This window comes from Chinchilla lanigera, unplaced genomic scaffold (assembly GCF_000276665.1).
Source record: "Chinchilla lanigera isolate Chin_1 unplaced genomic scaffold, ChiLan1.0 scaffold00009, whole genome shotgun sequence".
In the NCBI taxonomy this organism is placed as follows: domain Eukaryota; kingdom Metazoa; phylum Chordata; class Mammalia; order Rodentia; family Chinchillidae; genus Chinchilla; species Chinchilla lanigera.
Window position 1 is genome coordinate 35614833 of NW_004955410.1, and position 18234 is coordinate 35633066.

The 18234-nt window shown below is 47.0% G+C and overlaps 1 protein-coding gene across 2 annotated transcripts in view; it reads left to right on the forward strand.

The window, feature by feature from the left end:
* Plxna4 (plexin A4) overlaps positions 1–18234 on the forward strand; it is a 433053-nt gene that overhangs the window by 333791 nt on the left and 81028 nt on the right. For both annotated transcript variants that reach the window (XM_013510647.1, XM_005377544.2), the window contains exons 5-9: positions 992–1092; positions 11235–11358; positions 12274–12427; positions 13639–13738; positions 15530–15644. In XM_013510647.1, the coding sequence (XP_013366101.1) occupies positions 992–1092; positions 11235–11358; positions 12274–12427; positions 13639–13738; positions 15530–15644 (594 nt within the window). The remainder of the gene's footprint in view (positions 1–991; positions 1093–11234; positions 11359–12273; positions 12428–13638; positions 13739–15529; positions 15645–18234) is intronic.

Genomic DNA, 18234 nt, shown 5'->3' on the forward strand with positions numbered 1-18234 from the left:
AAAAAGTACCCCAAATGGAAACAATGATTTAAGGGAGAAAAAAAAAAATTGTAAAAAAAGAAACTGACAAAATGGAGACTAAAGACTAAGGCTATAAAAAGAAAATAGAAATTCTGTTTGATCTCAAGAATCTTTATTAAGGACCTACTATGCAGCAGGCGCTGGGAAACATAAAGAGACATCAAGGCAAAGTTGCATTAGAGAATAAAGAAATTCAAAAGATAGCTAAGAGCACACAGGAAATGGAAGCATTTGGGATAAGTAAAAATGTCATGTGGAACATTTTAACATTTTACATTAACAAGCTGCTGGTGAGAGCTAATATGAAGTTTTTGGGTTGGAGAGGAAACCTCAAGTCATGCAAAGGGTGTGGGCAGGAGGGGAAATAGCAAGGCTGCATTGCAAACGCACCATCATGAAAATGTGTAGAGCCAGTTGGCCAACATTTTGGGAAGGAGAGAGAGAACAGGAACATTCATGCAGTGAATTAAGCACCTTGTGAAAAGGGCAGGAGGAAGGGGAGAGAAAGATCTTGGTCTGGGCTGCATGCTTTCTGCAACATCAAAAGTGTGGAGGCTTGATGGAATGGCGAGAAAGAAAAGGAAACACTCTGGCAAAAGATGGGGAAAGAATGAACATTTGGTTTACCGCACTGATGAGAAACAAATACATGATGGATTGGATGTTCACAGAGATATTTGGGGGGCTGAGTGGAGGGAAACTTTTAAAATACACTATGTAAGTATCTTTTATAACAACTCAATATGAACTGTGTGGAGACTGCTAAGAACGTAGCAGAGGGTTATATCCCTTGAATACTAGGCAGCCGCCTGCTCATTCACTCACTTCCTTCCATTCTGGGCCTCTAAGCACCTTTATGCTCCTACAGTGTTTCAGGTAATATGGTGATATTTAGAACAGCCTCTCTTCCAGTGGGTGAGTGGGTGTTCAGCAGAATCATGACCGCTTTCTCCCTGTTGTGCTGTCCTAGCTCACCAGAGTCCCCGTGGAGTCCTGCAGTCAATACCAGAGCTGTAGCGAGTGCCTTGGCTCTGGCGATCCCCACTGTGGCTGGTGTGTGCTGCACAACACGTGAGTACAGCCTCCTGTCTCCTCCCTGTGATTGTCTCCCTCCCCCTGTTCTCGCACATCCCTTTCCTTCCCTCGGTTCTCTCCTTTCTCCTTCCTTTACTCTTCCCTTCTTGTATCCTTTGTATCTCCCTTCTTTTGTTCTTTCTGACTTCACTTTAAGTAGCTCAGTTCTCACAAGAAATACACAGAAATGGCAGGATGGGGATGGTGACAGACCAGGACATACATATGACACTGGATAATTACACCTTGCAGAGCCAGGGGAAGTGAGATCCTGGGACTTTCCTCATGGGTGATGCGGCTATGTGATGCAGCTGTATGGGGCTTTTTTTCTTAAGCTTTACATAGGTCATGTCTGTATACGTGCTGCAAAATAGGTGATGTCTACTTAACATACCTTCAGGTTTCTCCGTGGAATTTCCTGGTACTTGGATGTGCGGTGCAAGGGTGTACCACCTGAGGACCCTCTCTCTGCTGCCATGACACCCATGAGCTGGCTGTCAGTGCACTGGGCCCAGTGTTACTGGGCCGAGGAAGCCTGCCCCAAGTGCTGGCACATACCCCTGGTACCCTCTCTTGTGCTGGCTCCATTGTGTTCTCCAGAACTCAGAAAAAGCCAACAGTGTTCTAATGGAGGCACATGGTAGCATGATAAATGAACCAAAGGGTAGGACATAGAGGACAGACAACCAGCCAAGAAATAAGGATAGGGGAGCTAAAGCCATTTTGGGGGGAATCCAGAGACCATTAGCACCGCTACCTGGAGATGACAACTGTAGCGTGACCCCATTCCAATGAAACTTGGTTCCAGCACAATTATTGCCTCACATCAACACCTGAAACTACACTTTCCGATTGGATACACATTAAAATTAAGGAGAAGACTTTCATTTTCCTACTAAGAGCCTGAACACTATGTGATCAATAGCATTTTCCAGTAACTTTCAACTATAAGAAAGTAGGAAGTCAGGTTCTTTTCTCTCCCCTCCCAAAGGGAAGAACACTCTCTTAAATTCTGAATGTTAGAAAACTCCTAAAGTCTAACATATCCTCTCTGAGCGAACAGGCTCCTTCCCATTTCTGGTGATAATCTTAGGTGTAATGAGGACTTGAGTTCCTTAAGGGAACATCTGAAGTCCTTCAGGTATTTTATGGTGGGGAGAAAATGGAGAATCATTGAGCCCCTCTGAAATATACAAAACTCAGAGACAGACCAAAGACTGCACTTAAGTTGACACCAAGGTTACATGGTAACCAAGAGTACTGGCACAGAGACATGGCCTGCTTAAGAGGCTGGCAAGACTACCTTCAAAGGACAGATGGGCTCCAGTAAGTCAAAAAGAGCCTCCAGAATGATGTTTTGCAGGCAAGAAGGAAGTTGTCCTTGTCCCATGTGGTGAGGACTTTCAGAAAGAGACCGAGTTCCAAACCCACTGCCTCACTGTGGTCAGGATAGCTCAGCTGCTTCCTGCATGGGGCATGCACCCACAAGGGCCATGGGAAGAGCTGGATCCTCTCTGATGCTTTAAGCCTGCAGAATCTAAGTGCAGGTTTCCATGTTTGCACTGGTCTCTGCTGCAAGGCTGCCTTGGCCTCACACATCACTGAGACCTGTGCACTGTGGGGACATCAAGGCTCTGAGAAAGTGACAGAGGCTCCTGTCCCCAGGGCTGAGTTTAGCAGAAATGAGAGAAGGTAACAGATGCTACTTCTTGTGTGGCCTCAGTTTCTCCATCTGTACCAACAGAAGAGTGGACTAAGACTAAGAGGAAATGCGAGCTGTTCTGAAAGCAGGCCATTGGTCTGCACAGGAAAGCTGGCAGCTCCACTGTCAGTGTGGCTTAAAGAAAACAGCCGTGGACATGAACTGTGAGCATCTGTCCCCAGGTCCCAGGGCCACACCCCCCAGTGTCCCAGTCTTCCCACCTGTGATTTGGAGGTGTGATGTCAGGGTTGCCTGCTTTGCTGAGTTATAGGAATATCAAATAGGAATATGGGGCTGTTATGCGCCCATCATGGGTAAGAACCTGTTCTAGTGACCCCATCACTTACTGAGTGGCCCCAGCAAGTCCATCCTTCAGGAAGACTAGGGCAGAGAACAAAGGAACAGATTCTTGAGGTGTAAAGGTCAGTCTGTTTTCTCTGGTGTTTTGGATAAGTCTTCCCATGACTCTAGGGAGGAAGGTGGTTGTAACATTGTGGAAAGGAAAAGAATGTGTGTGTGTGTGTGTGTGTGTGTGTGTGTGGTGTGTACATGCACATGGTATAGGAAAGACAAAAGCAGACAGAAGAAAGCCAGAAAGAGGCAAGGAGAGAGAACACGAGCATCAGCAGCCTGAGGGTGGGGCCTCTGCCAACAGGTGGCCCTCAGTGGCTGAATGGGCTTTTGTACTGGGAAGGTCACCAGGGGTTGCAGACTGAACAGGCTTAAGAAATGCTCCTGTAATTTAAACCCTCCTGTTGCTCCCCCCGACCGTCCTGCCAGCCCGGTGGTGAGAAGGGTCATTGCTGCTGCCTTCTTCTGTAGCCCGCAGCCCCACCCTTTCTAAAGACAGTGATAGCTCAACAAAGCTGGTATTTATTTGGCCTTGAGTCTGGAGCCTATATTCCCAGGAAACTGCTCCCTGCCTGAGCCCACCTGCTCTGACTTGGGTGAAGGTGAAAGACAACCTACAGCCCAGTCTGCATTTGGTTCATCACAGCTGTGTCCTGTCCTGGGCCTGGCAGGGTCCCTCAAGTGACCAGGATTAGGAGGTCCTCAGCCCCCTCCCAGCTCCCTCTTCCTTGGCTTCATGCCCAGACACAGAAGCCTATCTGGATCTCAGTAGGATATGGGAGCCCGCCCGCCAGCAGGGCCTGCCACATTGATTGGCCCAGACAGTCCTTTTTCTGGGGAGACTCATCAGCGTCACTCCTGAGAGGCTCATGTAACCCAAGATGACAGGGAGAAGATCAGCTCTACTTTTATGAAGCCTCCTGCCCCTGAGGACCCACCTCCTTGTGGAGCTCTTCTCTTGGAAGAAGGCCCTCCCCAGTGTGTGGGCATGGGATCCTTTCCAGGACTCCCTTGTTTTCTTCTTTGCCAAGAAGCAGAGAGTGAGGGGAAAGGAAAGACAGTGCTGTCCAGAGTGAGACGGATGGGTTAGACCTAAGGACACATCTCTGGATGGACACAGTCTGGATGAAGCTGCCACACTTCTGAATGGTGAGGAAGAGAATCACTGCACCGCTATGGTACAAATGCTAAAGGAAGGGTGTGAAGAAAGTCCTTGCTTATGCCTGAAGCAGTCATGACAACTGTGACCATGTCAGTGTGGGCTGGGTTAGACCCCAGAGTTCCTCATGGACCTTCCTGTCTTCACTTCCCTGCAAATAAAGGGAGTGGCTGGGAGCAATTCACCCTCAGAAAGTCTTCCTCCTCTTGGGAAGCTTCAGCCAGCCAGGCAATCTAGGCAGTGTACCCACCTCCCACCCAGGAAAGTACACAGTGAGGAGCTCATCCCATGAGTCACTGCCAATCGTCTTCTTAATGAAGGACGACTGGTTCCAAAATGTGAGTCCTTTGCTTCTCCTTAGCATATCCTTAGCCTTGTTTTATTTATTTTTTAACTGATATCCAAAGTCCACTTAATGCTAACCTGCTAAGTCAGTGTTCTCTAGGGCCAGGGACACAAGGGCTACATAATCATGAGGAACTGTTAGTGTCCTCTTCTGTGCAGTGGTCTTCTTTGACTCTTTGCCAAAAGTTGTCAGTTCCTTGTCCAGAGGAAGGAGTTCCAGACTCAACTGCAGTATATGCAAATTTTTCCCTTCATAGCTCAGGACATTTAATATAACTTTAGGAAACTTTCTTTTCCTATCTTAACACCTCCCTCCCCTAACTCCCATTACACACACATGCACACACTCGTATGCACACACACACACATATGTGCACATGTACAAATATAGCATATGCTCCATGACCAAAGAATTGTAAATCAAAAGTTCCATCTTCTTCTATGAACTAGAAAGCCCTGTGGTTCCCTTAAGTTCTCAGTTTCCCTCCCTGTGATGACTTGGCTCCTTGGGGACAGCCTGCAGAGCTGGACTAGCTCTAAGGCTAGACAAACATACCCCCACATCCCAACACACCCACTGGGCCACACGAGGCAGAGAAGCACAGCTTGCGTAGAACAAAGTGCTTGCCTGCACCAAGCCTGCTGGACTTGGTGACATTAATGGACATGAAAACACCATGCTGTTGTATAAAGTGCAGTATGAGGATGATCACAATCAATCAAGATCATTGTTGCAGTGTCTCAAGAACTAGGTGACATCTTCCTTGGTAAGAATTAGATTAGAAAGAGAATGGATTAGCTATGATACATATGCCTTTGCCTTCTGTTGCTTTCTCTCCACTCCAGCACACTCCCCACTCCTTCTTTTCTAAACTCTCCTCAACCTTAGTAGATAGAAATAGTCTAAACAGTGCTGCCCATCAACTAAGAGAAGAGAAAGATACTCTATTTATCTTCTCTTTGGGCAACCAACTGCTCATTGTAATTTGGCTCCTTGGAAAAGAGGACACTCCCTGGGCCTCTTCTTACTAACACTTAAGGTTTGTGTTCAGTGGATCATATGTTGGAAGGATGGCTAAAAGGAAGCCAAAGCAAGACTCTAACTTAGGACCCCAGGCAGAGCATGGCCTCTTAGTGCAGCATCCAGTCCAACACAGCAGTAGACCGAGATAGATCAGGCCACCTGGCTGCTGCATGAGCCCGGAGGGTTCTTGGGGTCCCACTTTCTCCTGCACCTGCTGCCTCTTTTAAGTCCTATGATCTCCTGCAGGAAGCAACTATGAATCCTCTATCAGGTGCTGCTTAGGTTGGGTTTAGATCCTTAAAGATGTAAAATGGTGGTGAGATCAGTTGTCAGCAGCTAGTAGCACAAGGAAAATTATAAAATGACCTTGGCCTTCCTGTGTTGGGCTTTTCTTTCAGTATTTAGGTGGAACAACCTACAGATACTTCCATGAGACCATGGTGTCAGTCACTGGACCCCAGAGTCCTGACTTTCAAAGGACTCATCTTGTCCACATCCTTTATATAAGAAACCATCTGCTTACGAAAGGCCCCTGTTCTACCTTCATCTAAGCTACATAGATGTGTGTACCCTTGTTTGTGGGTATTCCTGAAGAAGGCAAGGGAACAATTGGAAAACATGGTCTTGTCCCTTTTCAGAGGCCCCAGATGTGATAGCAATGACCAAAGTGTCTCCCATGATCTCCTAATTGAGAGCAGTCTTTCTAAACTCTTAACTTTTCTGTCAGGCCTCTGATGTTAGTCAGCTTTATGTCACTATAACAAAATACCTGAGATAGTCAACTTAAAAGAAGGAAGGAATTACTTTGGCTCAAAGTTTGAGAGGTTTCAGTCCATGGCTGCTTGGTCCTGTTGCTTTGGGCTTGTGGTAGCACATAACACTCTGCTGGGAACTTGTGGTAGAGAACCCTGTTCACCTCATGGCAGGAAGGAAGAAAGAGAAAACTAAGAAGGACCCTGAGTTCCAATATCTCCCTCAAAGACACATATCCCCAACAATCTAACTTCCTTCTACTGGATCCCATTTCCTAAATGGTCCACCACCTCCAAACAGTGCCACTTGAGTCTTTAGGGAACATTCAAGATCTAAACTATAGCAAGGGCCACTTGGGAAGGTCCCCTCACCCGCATCTATTCTTTTTCAGTGTCTGTGTGTCCCAAACACAGATTCCCCAATGGTGCACCTTCAGCAAAAGCCATGGCCAGTGTGAAGGGTTTAGAATTAGGGATCCTCTGTGGGAGAGGAGGGAGCAAGTTCTGATATTCACTCCCAGTGGGCCTATGCTGGAGAGCTGGGCAGATGGACCAGCAATGGCCCCTCTAGCATGGATGCTCACTCAGGCCAGCCTCACAGAGAACCTCATTTCCATGGCTAAATTTGTTTGCCTTGCCAGCAGCACTAGGAGCTAATATTTGTATCTCTGTATTTAGGAATTAATTTCTACTGAACTTAATCACTACCTCTCTCCTTCTCCCTCATCCCCTTCCTTTCTCCATTCCTCTCCCGTCTAATTTTCCACTTGGCTGGGAATTCTCCAGCAGTGAAAGTTCAGGCTTAGGGGTGGGCGGAGGTAGCTGCTTCATTAGAGAGGATAATCTCATTGGAACCACTGGCTTGAATAATAACCCCTTCCAGGGACCCTGAGTCTTTCTCCCCAAGGGCTGCTAGCTGGTTTCCCTCTGATCTGGGCCTGAGGGGCTGCTGAACAGAGAAAGTGAAGTGACAGAGGGAGGAAAGAAGAGCCCAGTAGCAAAGATCTCTAACTTATGGGGCTGGTGTATCTCCTTGGGACCTGCTTCCTGCTGGCCAACGGCAGATCTGTGTTTGGGAGTGACAATAACAATGGCAGTGACAATTGTCTGGAAAATTTGAAGTCACGTAGTATGCATTTTCTCTGCCCATGTAAGCTGGGGACTGGATGAAGTATGGTCTCTTTTCTACCTCAAGAGTGCCCTTACAATGAAAATGAGGGCAGAGGGGAACTGCTGTTAAAAGAACCTGGGCCCCTTTAAAAGGAACATCCTAGTATATCCCCTCTAGGAGTCATGAATTAACCCTTTGAACATTTCCCGGCTCTAGTCTGGGCTAATGGGAAATCACAGAAATCACAGTCCTGAAAGAGCAAAAGACCATTTCCTTGACAGACCCCATAAGACTTCAGAAGGAATGCATTCTACCCCTCCATTATCCTATCACATTTAAGGTCAATTGTCTGTGCTTTTGGACATTTGCAGTCTCCACCCTCCTGGGCCCTGAAGGGTAGAAGAAATGTCAAAACGTCCATGGCTCTGACCTTAAATTTGACTTTACACTAAGATAGCTGAGTCCTCAATACCGTTTGACAGCTATTAAGAAAACAAAGCTACAACCTATTCTTCTTTCTCCCTCTTTCCTCCCTCCTGGCCACTGGGTTGCCCTCCTCCCTTGTTATGAGGAGAACTGCTGCATCCTTCTCTTCCTTTGATTTTCCCCCTGAGCTGATCTACAAGAAGACTGGTGCTTCCATAGCAGTTACAGTTTGGAGGGGTTGGATGGGGAAGGCAGAGAAGAAATAGGCTAATAATATAAGCTAATATTTATTGAGCCCTTATTTTGAGCTATTTCCTGCTCTAAATGTTTTGCTCTCATAATGTCATTTAATCTACTAAAAACCATACTAGGTAGATACTATTTTGTCCCTATTTTATAGATGAGAATATGGGTGAAACAAGAGGCTAAGTAGTTTGTTAGCACAACATTACACTTAGATGGAGTGTTTAAAATTGTAAATTATACATGGTTTCCCTATATTTGGGGGCAAGGTGATGCTTAGTTTAGTTCTCTCCAGAACTGGCAGGATGCCACTCTATGAACTTAGGAAGCAGCAAATAATACAGATCAAACTTGTCCTACGATAGCTTTGTTCCCCTCCACCCTGAAAGAGAGAAGCACTCCTCTCTTTTCTGTCTGAATCTCTCTTTGGTAACTCCAAGTGATGTTTGGCCTAGTAGCAGCTCCATTTTCCTCTCTCCATAATTTAATCAAAGACACTTTTCAGACCTACTGATTGCTCTTAGAAACAGAAACTTCAAAGTTGGGGAGTCAGTGAATAATTCAAGCCCACACCAGCTCTCTGGGTCTGCTGTTAATGGGAGTAATAACGCTATTAATAGCCATGTCAGTGCAGACACTCTGGAAAAGTCCATAACATTAGCTTAATGGCTGAAGGTAATGGAGTCCTCGCAGAAGAGCTGGCCTGGTAGATTAACTCCCAAGACTTTGAGGCAGACACTTCTTTGCCATCCGACTGCTAGAGCATCCAGGGAGTGCCACAGGATAGCCAGACTCACATCTGACTTTTTCCTTGTGTGTTGGGGTCTCTTGGAAGCCCTGTAGAGGGTTCAGCTCCGTTCTGCAAGTTGCAGTGATATTTGAGGTGCTTTCCAGGGGACAGCAGGAAAAGCCATTAGCCAAGAGAAAAAGATGGAGGGGAGATGTTTAAATTGCCATAAGGACATGATAGCAGCATTCAGATGGTAAAGAAAATGGGTTTAGTCTGCATCAAGAGGGTCCATCCCTCACTTTAACATCTAGAAGCTTCAGGGGGCTTGCGCACAGTGGGAAGGAATAGAGACTCTGCATTCCTGTATCTGATACTGTCTCTGATTAGCCGGTGACCTAAGTAGGTTACTTAGCCATCATCTTCTGCAGTTTCTTGACCTCTAAGGAGGATTTGTCAAGGCATTGTCACCAGATTGAAGTGGCGGAAGATGTAAAGCCCTAATCACAGTGCCTTGTAAACCATTCACAACTAGTGGCCGCCATTGCACTGCTCAGGACTGCTTCTTTACTTTTGCATTACACACCCAGCCTCCTCGAAGGTCCTCCTTTTTGTCTCTGTCTCCTTTGTGCCTCCTCCTTAGTATAGAAGGCTTAGTACATTGCCTTCATTAGCTTCCCTTTGGTAGTCAAATTCTCCTCTCAGCCAGGCCCCCCATGTTTTCCTACTGCTGTGGGCAAAGGTGTCTGCCTTCTTTCCCATGGCTGGGACAATAGACCCCCACAGTTTCCTCTGGCCCTGACAGCAACCCTAAGAGTCACTCAGGGTGTCCAGGGGGCTCTTTCCATCATCTCTTTGGCCGACACACCTGTCTGCCTTTTGAGACAGATGTGCCCTCCCAGTGCACATCCACCCTGTGGGGGCTTCTATCCCTGACTGCTCTATTTCCTACCAAGCAGGTGTGCCAGGACTTCTGCCAGGACTTTCTCCTACCCCACAACAGCTCTTCATATTTTCCTTTTCTCTTTGACCAAAAGAGAAACCGAGGGGTGATTTCTCCACGGTTCCACCTTATCGCAGTTCGTCCCTCTGGCTTATCCTCATTCCGCAGGAGAATCACTAGTGAAGACCTCCCCAATCACAGACACTCTGTAAAGCTCTGTCTGCACAAGACTTATCTGACTCACATTAAATACCATTCCTGAAACTCAGATACCTCCATGCAGTGAACTCATGGGATGGATGCATTTGGGCACGGCCCATTTTTTATGTGTATCTTTCATAAGCCCTCATCAGTGAGGACTGTAAGGTCCCAGGTCACACTGGAATGGTACACTTTGTACTACACAGAGCATTAAACAATAATGACAAACCTATATAGCAGTTCCCCGGTGGCACACAACTGGGATTCCCATGTGGAGTATGCTCTACTGTTCTCCCTCCTTTGATCCTTTCTGCCCTCTCTCCTGCCCACTCGCATTTATCTTCTGTCTGCTAGGGAAGGTGGGGAAGTCCAAACAGAAGAACTGAACTGACATGTGCAAAGGCAAGGAAGAAGTCTGGAAAATCTAGTCTGATTGAAAAATCTAATGTGTGTTTAAATAAAGAAATTGTTACAGTAAAAGACAAGTTGCCTTAAATCTCCCTCAAAATACTTCCACTCATGTCAAACATATTTATCCCATTATTCTTGCCACTTTCTGAAGCAGCTCTGGAAGTCCTTTTTTATGAGTGTCTACATAGTTGAGCTTCATGTCTGACTCAGTGTCCTGAATTGATTCAAAATATTTACCTTTCATAGGCACTTAGATTTGGGGGAAGAGATAGCAGTCACATGTTGCCAGATCTGGTGGATAAAATGGGTGAAGACAACTGCAATATTTTTACAAGCCTGCCATTTGGCAAGGGCATTCACTGTATTTTTTTTGTCCCACCTCCTGAAGGCACAAAAGAGTTCATCTCAGTTTGCTGAAGAGGGGAGAAAGGTAGCCACAGCGGAGGATGCCTGGTGAGGTAGAATAGACAGGTGACCAACTCCTGGTCTGAATTTGAAGGTCAGGAGCGGAGTTTAGAGTGACTCTCCAATGTTTGCATTGCACGAATGATGAGAGGAATGGCCATCTTTTCCAAACTTGGGCATGGAGGAGGGGGATTTGAGGAAGGAAACAAAGTGGTTAGGGCTGGGCATGTTGAGTGTGGACACATCCTGAGAGCTCCTAGAATTGCCTGACCTCAGCGTTGGTCCCTGCCTGGACCAAGTGATCATCTCCTGAGTAATCCATCAGTATGCCCCTCCCAGGTGTACCCGGAAGGAACGGTGTGAGCGATCCAGGGAATCCCGCAGGTTTGCCTCAGAGATGAAGCAGTGTGTCCGGCTGACAGTTCATCCCAACAACATCTCCGTCTCTCAGTACAACGTGCTGGTGAGTGGGGCGGGATCCAGGAGGAAGAATTCTCACCAAAAGGCATCAAGACGTCAGGAGGGCTGGGCCAAGTTTCACAGGAAGAACAGCTCTAAATCAGGGCAGGGATGGTCCGAGTAGCTGTGCAGTAGAGACCCAAGAAAGGGACATGAATAAGAATATGGGTAAAGAGGCTCTACTCATAATGCATAGAAAAATAAGGAAAATGGTTCTACGAAAAATGATCAATAGGATGGCGAAGGGTGCTAGGAATGGTATCTTTATCTAATAAAGGGGAACATTATTTTCTTATTCCCTATAATGGTTTGAGCAATCTTTCATTCTTACATCTGGTAATCTGAGCAATGTAGTTGAGGATAGCAATGTGTAATGTAACAACTGTTGATTTGTATTATTTTGTCTTGAGACTCTGTATCACTTTGAATGTTCTCACTTTGATTTGTTTATGTTTGTGATACTGGTGTGCTGCTACTGTTCTATTTCTTTGTTTGTTTCTCGTTTACTACTCTCTTTAAAATAAAATAAAAAAGGGGAAGAATGCATGTACAGATGAAGAAAGGGGTACAGATGCCTTCCAAGTTCTAGCACTGGGCATTTAGTGATTGGTGGTGTGGTTTTTCCAGAATTAGGACTAATGGATGAGATCCTGCACTGTGTGCTCTTATCACACAAATCCCATAAGCATTCCCATTTGCTGTGGCCAAATGCATTCAGATCCCAAGATTACTTTTGCCTCTCTTTCCATGCCACCACCTCCTCCACACTGCTCTTGTAACAAAACTGATCTCTCCTTCTTTGTGTTAATGTTTCCTCTCCTTTGTCTTCTTTTTCTTGCACTCCTTTTTCCTTTATTCCATACCTTTCCTTTCTCCATTTGGTACTCCTCCTCTCTCTTTCTTGCCTGGCTGTTCACAGCTGGTCCTGGAGACGTACAATGTCCCAGAGCTGTCAGCAGGTGTCAACTGTACCTTTGAGGACCTGTCAGAGATGGATGGGCTGGTGGTAGGCAATCAGATCCACTGCTACTCACCAGCGGCGAAGGAGGTGCCCCGGATCATCACAGAAAATGGTGAGTGCTTCCCTCCCCAGAGGCAAAGCTGAGGAGCAGGCTCTCCGTCCTGCCTGAATAGAAGAACTCACCAGCGATATGTGGGGACTGAGGGAGCCCATAGGCAGGGCTGTCTCAAAGGAAGAAGTGAGTTGGTGAGGTGTTACATACAGGAAGAGAAGGGTGAAGTCTTCCTGCTTTGCCCTTGGAATTTGCTGTTGTAAGCCTTCTATCTTACTCCCAAGTTAGCATACAAGAATCCACTGCATCCCAGACAAGGAGCAGCTTCAGAGAAGGTGAGTGGAGGCATGGCTGGGACAGCAGCAGAGCCCACTTTGGGTGGCCTGAAAAGGCCTCAAAAGAAGGAAGGCAGTTGGGGGCCAGGATGGGAGGATAAGGGACAACTGGGCCTGTAGCCCTGTGCTCACGTGGTTGGTTCTCTGACCTGGACCTGCCCCCACCTACCCTCCCTCACCTTCCTACAGCTGCCTGTTTTTTGTGTCAAGCTGCCCTGGGAAAGATGGGACAGGACAGAGGCTCAACTCTGGCTAGGCCCTGGCTCGCCTGGGCAGATTGATTCCTTATTGTCCCTCCCATTTGGGCTTGTCACATTTGTTTGGAGCTGACTGATTAATGAGACTCTCAGAGAAGGCAGAGAACAAGGCTAGAAGTCGGGGTCTGGGGTCAGGGCTGTGAATTAAACATGGGCTCTAGCTCTGGTTTTGCATCAGCTGAGGATTCTGGTGCCTCCTGCCCCATAAAGCCCTGGGTTCCTGGGAGGAGGTGGCATCAGAACTGTTCTCTCTTCACAGAGATGGGAAATGAGCTCACTTGTACATATCTACAAAATCACTATGTAGCTGTGGCAGCCATCCTGTGAGGTGGTGTGTTGTCTTTACTGGTTGCTCATCAGTGTGTATGTGTGTGTGTGTGTGTGTGTGTGTGTGTGATTCTATGAAGCTGGGAAGGACATGGTATATGTGATGAACGTTTGAATACCTGCCTCTCTGTGTGTACATTGTGTGGGGGAGGGGTTGGGACCAGCACTTGGGACCAGCAAGTGCTAAAGTGTTGAAGGGAGAATACACTCAAACAGCATTCTACTTGTGCTTTGGGGGTTGCCCTCCGGCTGGGTGAGCTGTGAGAGTAATGACACAGCAGGGGGCAGGCTCCCTATGCCCAGGGTACATGCCTGCCAGTGGTACCCTAATCTCTTTGGCTCTTCTTTGTAGGGGACCACCATGTTGTACAGCTGCAACTCAAGTCCAAAGAGACGGGTATGACCTTTGCTAGCACCAGCTTCATCTTCTACAACTGCAGTGTCCATAATTCGTAAGTGTGCCAGCCTCACTCAGCTCCCTACTGCCAGGCCCAAGTTTGTGCAGATGAGAAGACCCCACCACAGTTCTGTGGAGTTACAGTGGAGGCCGCATTTTCCCCAGAAGGAGATAGGTGTTTTGCCTTTAGTACCTGCAGGGTTAGTGGAGACTAGAAGGAGCAAGAGTGAGAACTGTGGGGTGGGCTCTCCAAATCCCTGGCTCATGCATCTTCTACGACATAGATCTGTCTAATTTGATTGTATTCTACCATCTGTTAGAGGTGCATCTCATGCAAAGCACAGAGCAGCTAGCACCATGCTCAGAGGAGGGCCCCGAGGAATAAGAAAACTCCCATGTGTGTCCAGGAAGGACAAGTGCCCTCGTGACTCACCTGAATGCTCCCCTCCCACAGGGCCCTGCAGGCCAGGTCAGGACACAGGCTAGTGAAGGCCAGAGGGAGCCAGAGGTATGCAGGGAAGGTCAGGAAGCCTGGCTCTGGATCTCCGGGTTTGTTTGACTTAAGCATTTTCTTTCTAACAGCAGGCATGGGGGGCAGAGGGTCAGGTTGTGGAGTCACTATAGCTAGGAAACGTAATTTTGTGCTCTGGTATCCTCCATTAAGAGGCAATTAAGATACTCTTTCCAAGCTAGTACTCAAAGATTTAGCAACTGACATTGCCCAGACACTGTCCCATCAGAGCAACCATGAGCTGGGACACAATGCTGGTTGACATCCCCGCATGGCAGCCCTACTTCTCTTGCTAGAAGCTATGAAGGGTGAAAGAGCCAGGACACAGAACGACATTAGAGCCCTGCCTGATCCACAGGTCAAGCACTGCTCATCTTTTGGTCTTATTAACTTAGTATTTCCTTTATAACATGATGGGGTGCACTACACTGTTGATATACAAGGGCTTTTTTTTTTCCAGCCTAGAAACCTTTTATTCAACTGCAATTAGGTGTGGAAGCCCAACATAGAAAGAAGAAGAAAGTAAAAGCCACTTGGAAGAAGGTGGAGGAGGCCTGGAACCCCTCTCTCTAGGACCTCCACACAATTCCTTGCACATTCTCCAAAGGAGCTCCATGAAATCCCTAGTGTCCCACAGAGCACAGTTTGGGAACCTCTCCATGCCATTCTTGCTTTAACATACTGTTTTGTGTTCCTCTCCACGTAGGACAGGTCACTGGTAGAACTTTAGGACTGTTAGTCTGGCTGGGGAAGCTGTGAGTCCAAAGCTTTGCTTTCTTTGGAGCCCTATGGAAGGAGGTGTCCAGCCCTCGCAGGCAGAAAGTTGCTTGCACTCTAGGGATCCTCTTCTGGCTTCATGGCATGGAGCTTCCTGGAGCTTTACTTCTTGGTTGTCTAATCTTTCCATCCACTCTTACACCTAGGAAAGCAGAGTAGGTAGATGAAATCATGTGTGATGCTTCTATTCCATCTACTAAATGATTTTAAGGACTGCTTTGAGCAAAACAATCTGTTGCTCATTAGATATAAAAGGATCAAAATTAATAAAATTCTTGGACTCAATCCCTGCCCTCCAGGAGTGTGTAGTCTAGTGCACTTATGGAAGAGCTAGATAACTAATAGTGAGGTATAATACAAGATGCCAGGACTGTCCCATACACATCAGCATTGAGGTTCATGGGAGAAAGACCCAAAACAGCTAATTATACCTTAGCCAAGGAGCTGGTGCCTGTCTTGTGTTTGAGGGTGGTTTCTTTGAATATTCATATTTTAGTAGGCCCAGTGCTTGGGGTCCACCCAGTTCTGTGATCTGTGCCTCTCTTCCTCTGTGCCCAGGTGCCTGTCCTGCGTGGAGAGCCCATACCGCTGCCACTGGTGTAAATACCGGCACGTATGCACCCACGACCCCAAGACGTGCTCCTTCCAGGAGGGCCGTGTGAAGCTACCTGCGGTAGGTCCCCAATGTGCAGATAGTGGCACCCCTTGCTGTGAGCTTGGGGCACAAAGGCAGGCCCTCTCCCAAGAAGAGAAGACAAAGGAAATCCCAGGACCAAGCTTTCCTTCCCAGGGGACCCTGAGGGCACTTCATGAAAGCAGTGAAGAGTCTAAACTTTCTACTGGGTCACGGGTTCTGGGTCACCCCTGGTGGTTCAGCTATAGATGAACAGGCAACTGGGCCACTCAGCCAGCTGGAGCTTTCTCATACCAGGTAAGTTCCAGAACTATTCCAGAGAGCTGGAGAAAGTGTCCTAGAGATAACTGTAAGTACACAATAAAACTATATGCAGGCTCCTCTTCTGTTACCCAGAGCAAAGATCGCAGTGATGAATGGAGACCAAAAAGGAGAAGTTAGTAAAGGAAAGAGAGGCATAAGAGTGAATGATAGAAATATCAGCCAGAGTGGCAGCTCTTCAAATATGGCTCCCAAAGCAACAGCATCCCAAGTGCATAAGTAGAGGTGCCTACTCCATTCAACCAAACTACAGGAGGAGCTTGGCTAGTACGGGCGTCACAAGCCCTCCTGGAGAATGTGATGTTCAATCCTTTGCTCCCTAGTTGCAAATCTCCAATGGAGAGGTGGATTCCATGGTTAAAGTGTTGCCATTCTTTTCTCTCATCATTCTTATTTTTCGCCTTGAAACTCTTCATCACCAACATGCAAATGCTGTCTGCCCAAGCTGTGACCTCTGTTAGAATATCAGTGTGTAGGCAAAGACTTTAAAGTCACTCACTGAACTGGGTGTGGTGGCTCATGCCTGGTAATCCCAGCACTCAGGAGGCTGAGGTAGGAGGATCGTTGTGAGTTCAAGACCAGCCTGGGTTACAAAGTGAGCTCAAGGCCAGCCTGAACTGCATAGTGAGACCCTGTCTCAAATAAATAAATAAATAAATTGGGGCCTGAGATATAGCTCAGTGGCACAAGCACCTGCCTGGCAAGTGCAAGGTCCTGAGTTCAATTCCTGGTACCAAAAAAAAAAAAAAGTAAAAAAATAAAGTCACTCACTGGGCAGAAGCACACTTTGTAATATCACACTTTGGAAAACACCATGCATTATGGTTTCTTATGAGCTTATGTGGCCCTACTGCTGCATGAGTTGTGAGTTGTTCTAAACAAGGGAGTGCTTTAGAATGCTGTTGTTTGGAATAGAAAGATAGATACCCAAAGTGTAATTATGAATATATTCAGCATTGGTTGGAGTCCAATAAGTTCTCTGGTAACATCATGCAACTTTCCCAACTAGAAGAGCTGCAGCCAGCCTGGCCTGCACCCTATCAACCAACATCAGACTCAAACAGGCCTAGCACCTTTGCCCCCTCACCCCAAGTCCTGGATGTACCCTGCAGCCCCTTCACATACTTGCACAGGTAGAAATCAGGGGACTGTCCTGGTGCAGAGATCTGGAGACTGGGTGGGCAAGAAGAAAATAGAGGGGCTCATGACAACCCTCTCCCTATCACCCAGACTTGTAGTCCACTAGGAGCCCCAACTTTGACCAGACCCTGAATGGCAGGAGGGAGGCTATTATATGTCTGAGGCTGAAAGGGGAGATGGATCCATATCCATCCCCACACCTGCTGTGCTGGGCTCCCCTACTGCAGAGGAACAGGAGAACTATATGTAGCTCACAGAAACTCCAAGCCCAAATCCCACTTGGTTTGGGCCTGGATGGCGAAGGAATCTCATGCGGGGAGAGGGCAGAGACTTAGACAGAAGCAGGAAGTGGTGAGGGCATCAGAGGGGGAGAATGACACTGACTGAGTGGGGAACAAAGGGAACAATCAAGGAAGAAAAAAACAAAAATCTGAAAATCTCCATCAAGACAAATAACTTAAGGCCTTTGAAATCTAGTAGATAGCTCAATGACATTTTTTTTTTACCTTTGGGCCTTTGCACACATAAATCCTTGCCTGATACAGCAGTCTGAAAAACTGAGAGACTAAAAGTCACTTTGTCTTGACTTCTAGCAAGATCCTGGCAGGTTTCAGATGGAAAAAAGAAGAGATTATGGAAAACACAGACATAAGACCCTCTTCCCCGGCAAGGAATCTGCCTGGCTAGAAGTGGCTGCTCTGATTCATAAGCAGGAAAAGAGAAGAAAGCAGTTACATCTTGGTTGTAGCAGGAGTGAGTCTCCTGTGTATGTGTCACCTCTACTTTTCTCTAACAAAGACAAGATGGATCTAAAGGTAATAGGAGAGATGTGAGTCAGACAGCCATCAGGCACACCTCTGACATGAGGAGCTGGTACAAGGCTACATGATCTCATCCACCCAGCCAGACCTTTATCTTGGGTAGAGGAGCAGAAGCAGAGGTAGACTCCCCTTCACCTAAGACCAGGTGACATAGTCCAAGGAAGCATCCTGCCTGGTTTCCTTCTGAAATCTGCACATAACCTCATGGGAATCAGGACGTGTAGCTTCCAGACTCTCTCTAGCTTTCTGGGTGGGTATATCTGCCAGAGGTTTGATGCATAGAGAGGCCGAAGACTAAAATGAATGCAGAACAATTGAGCTATCTGATGGATTTCAAAGCCCCTAAT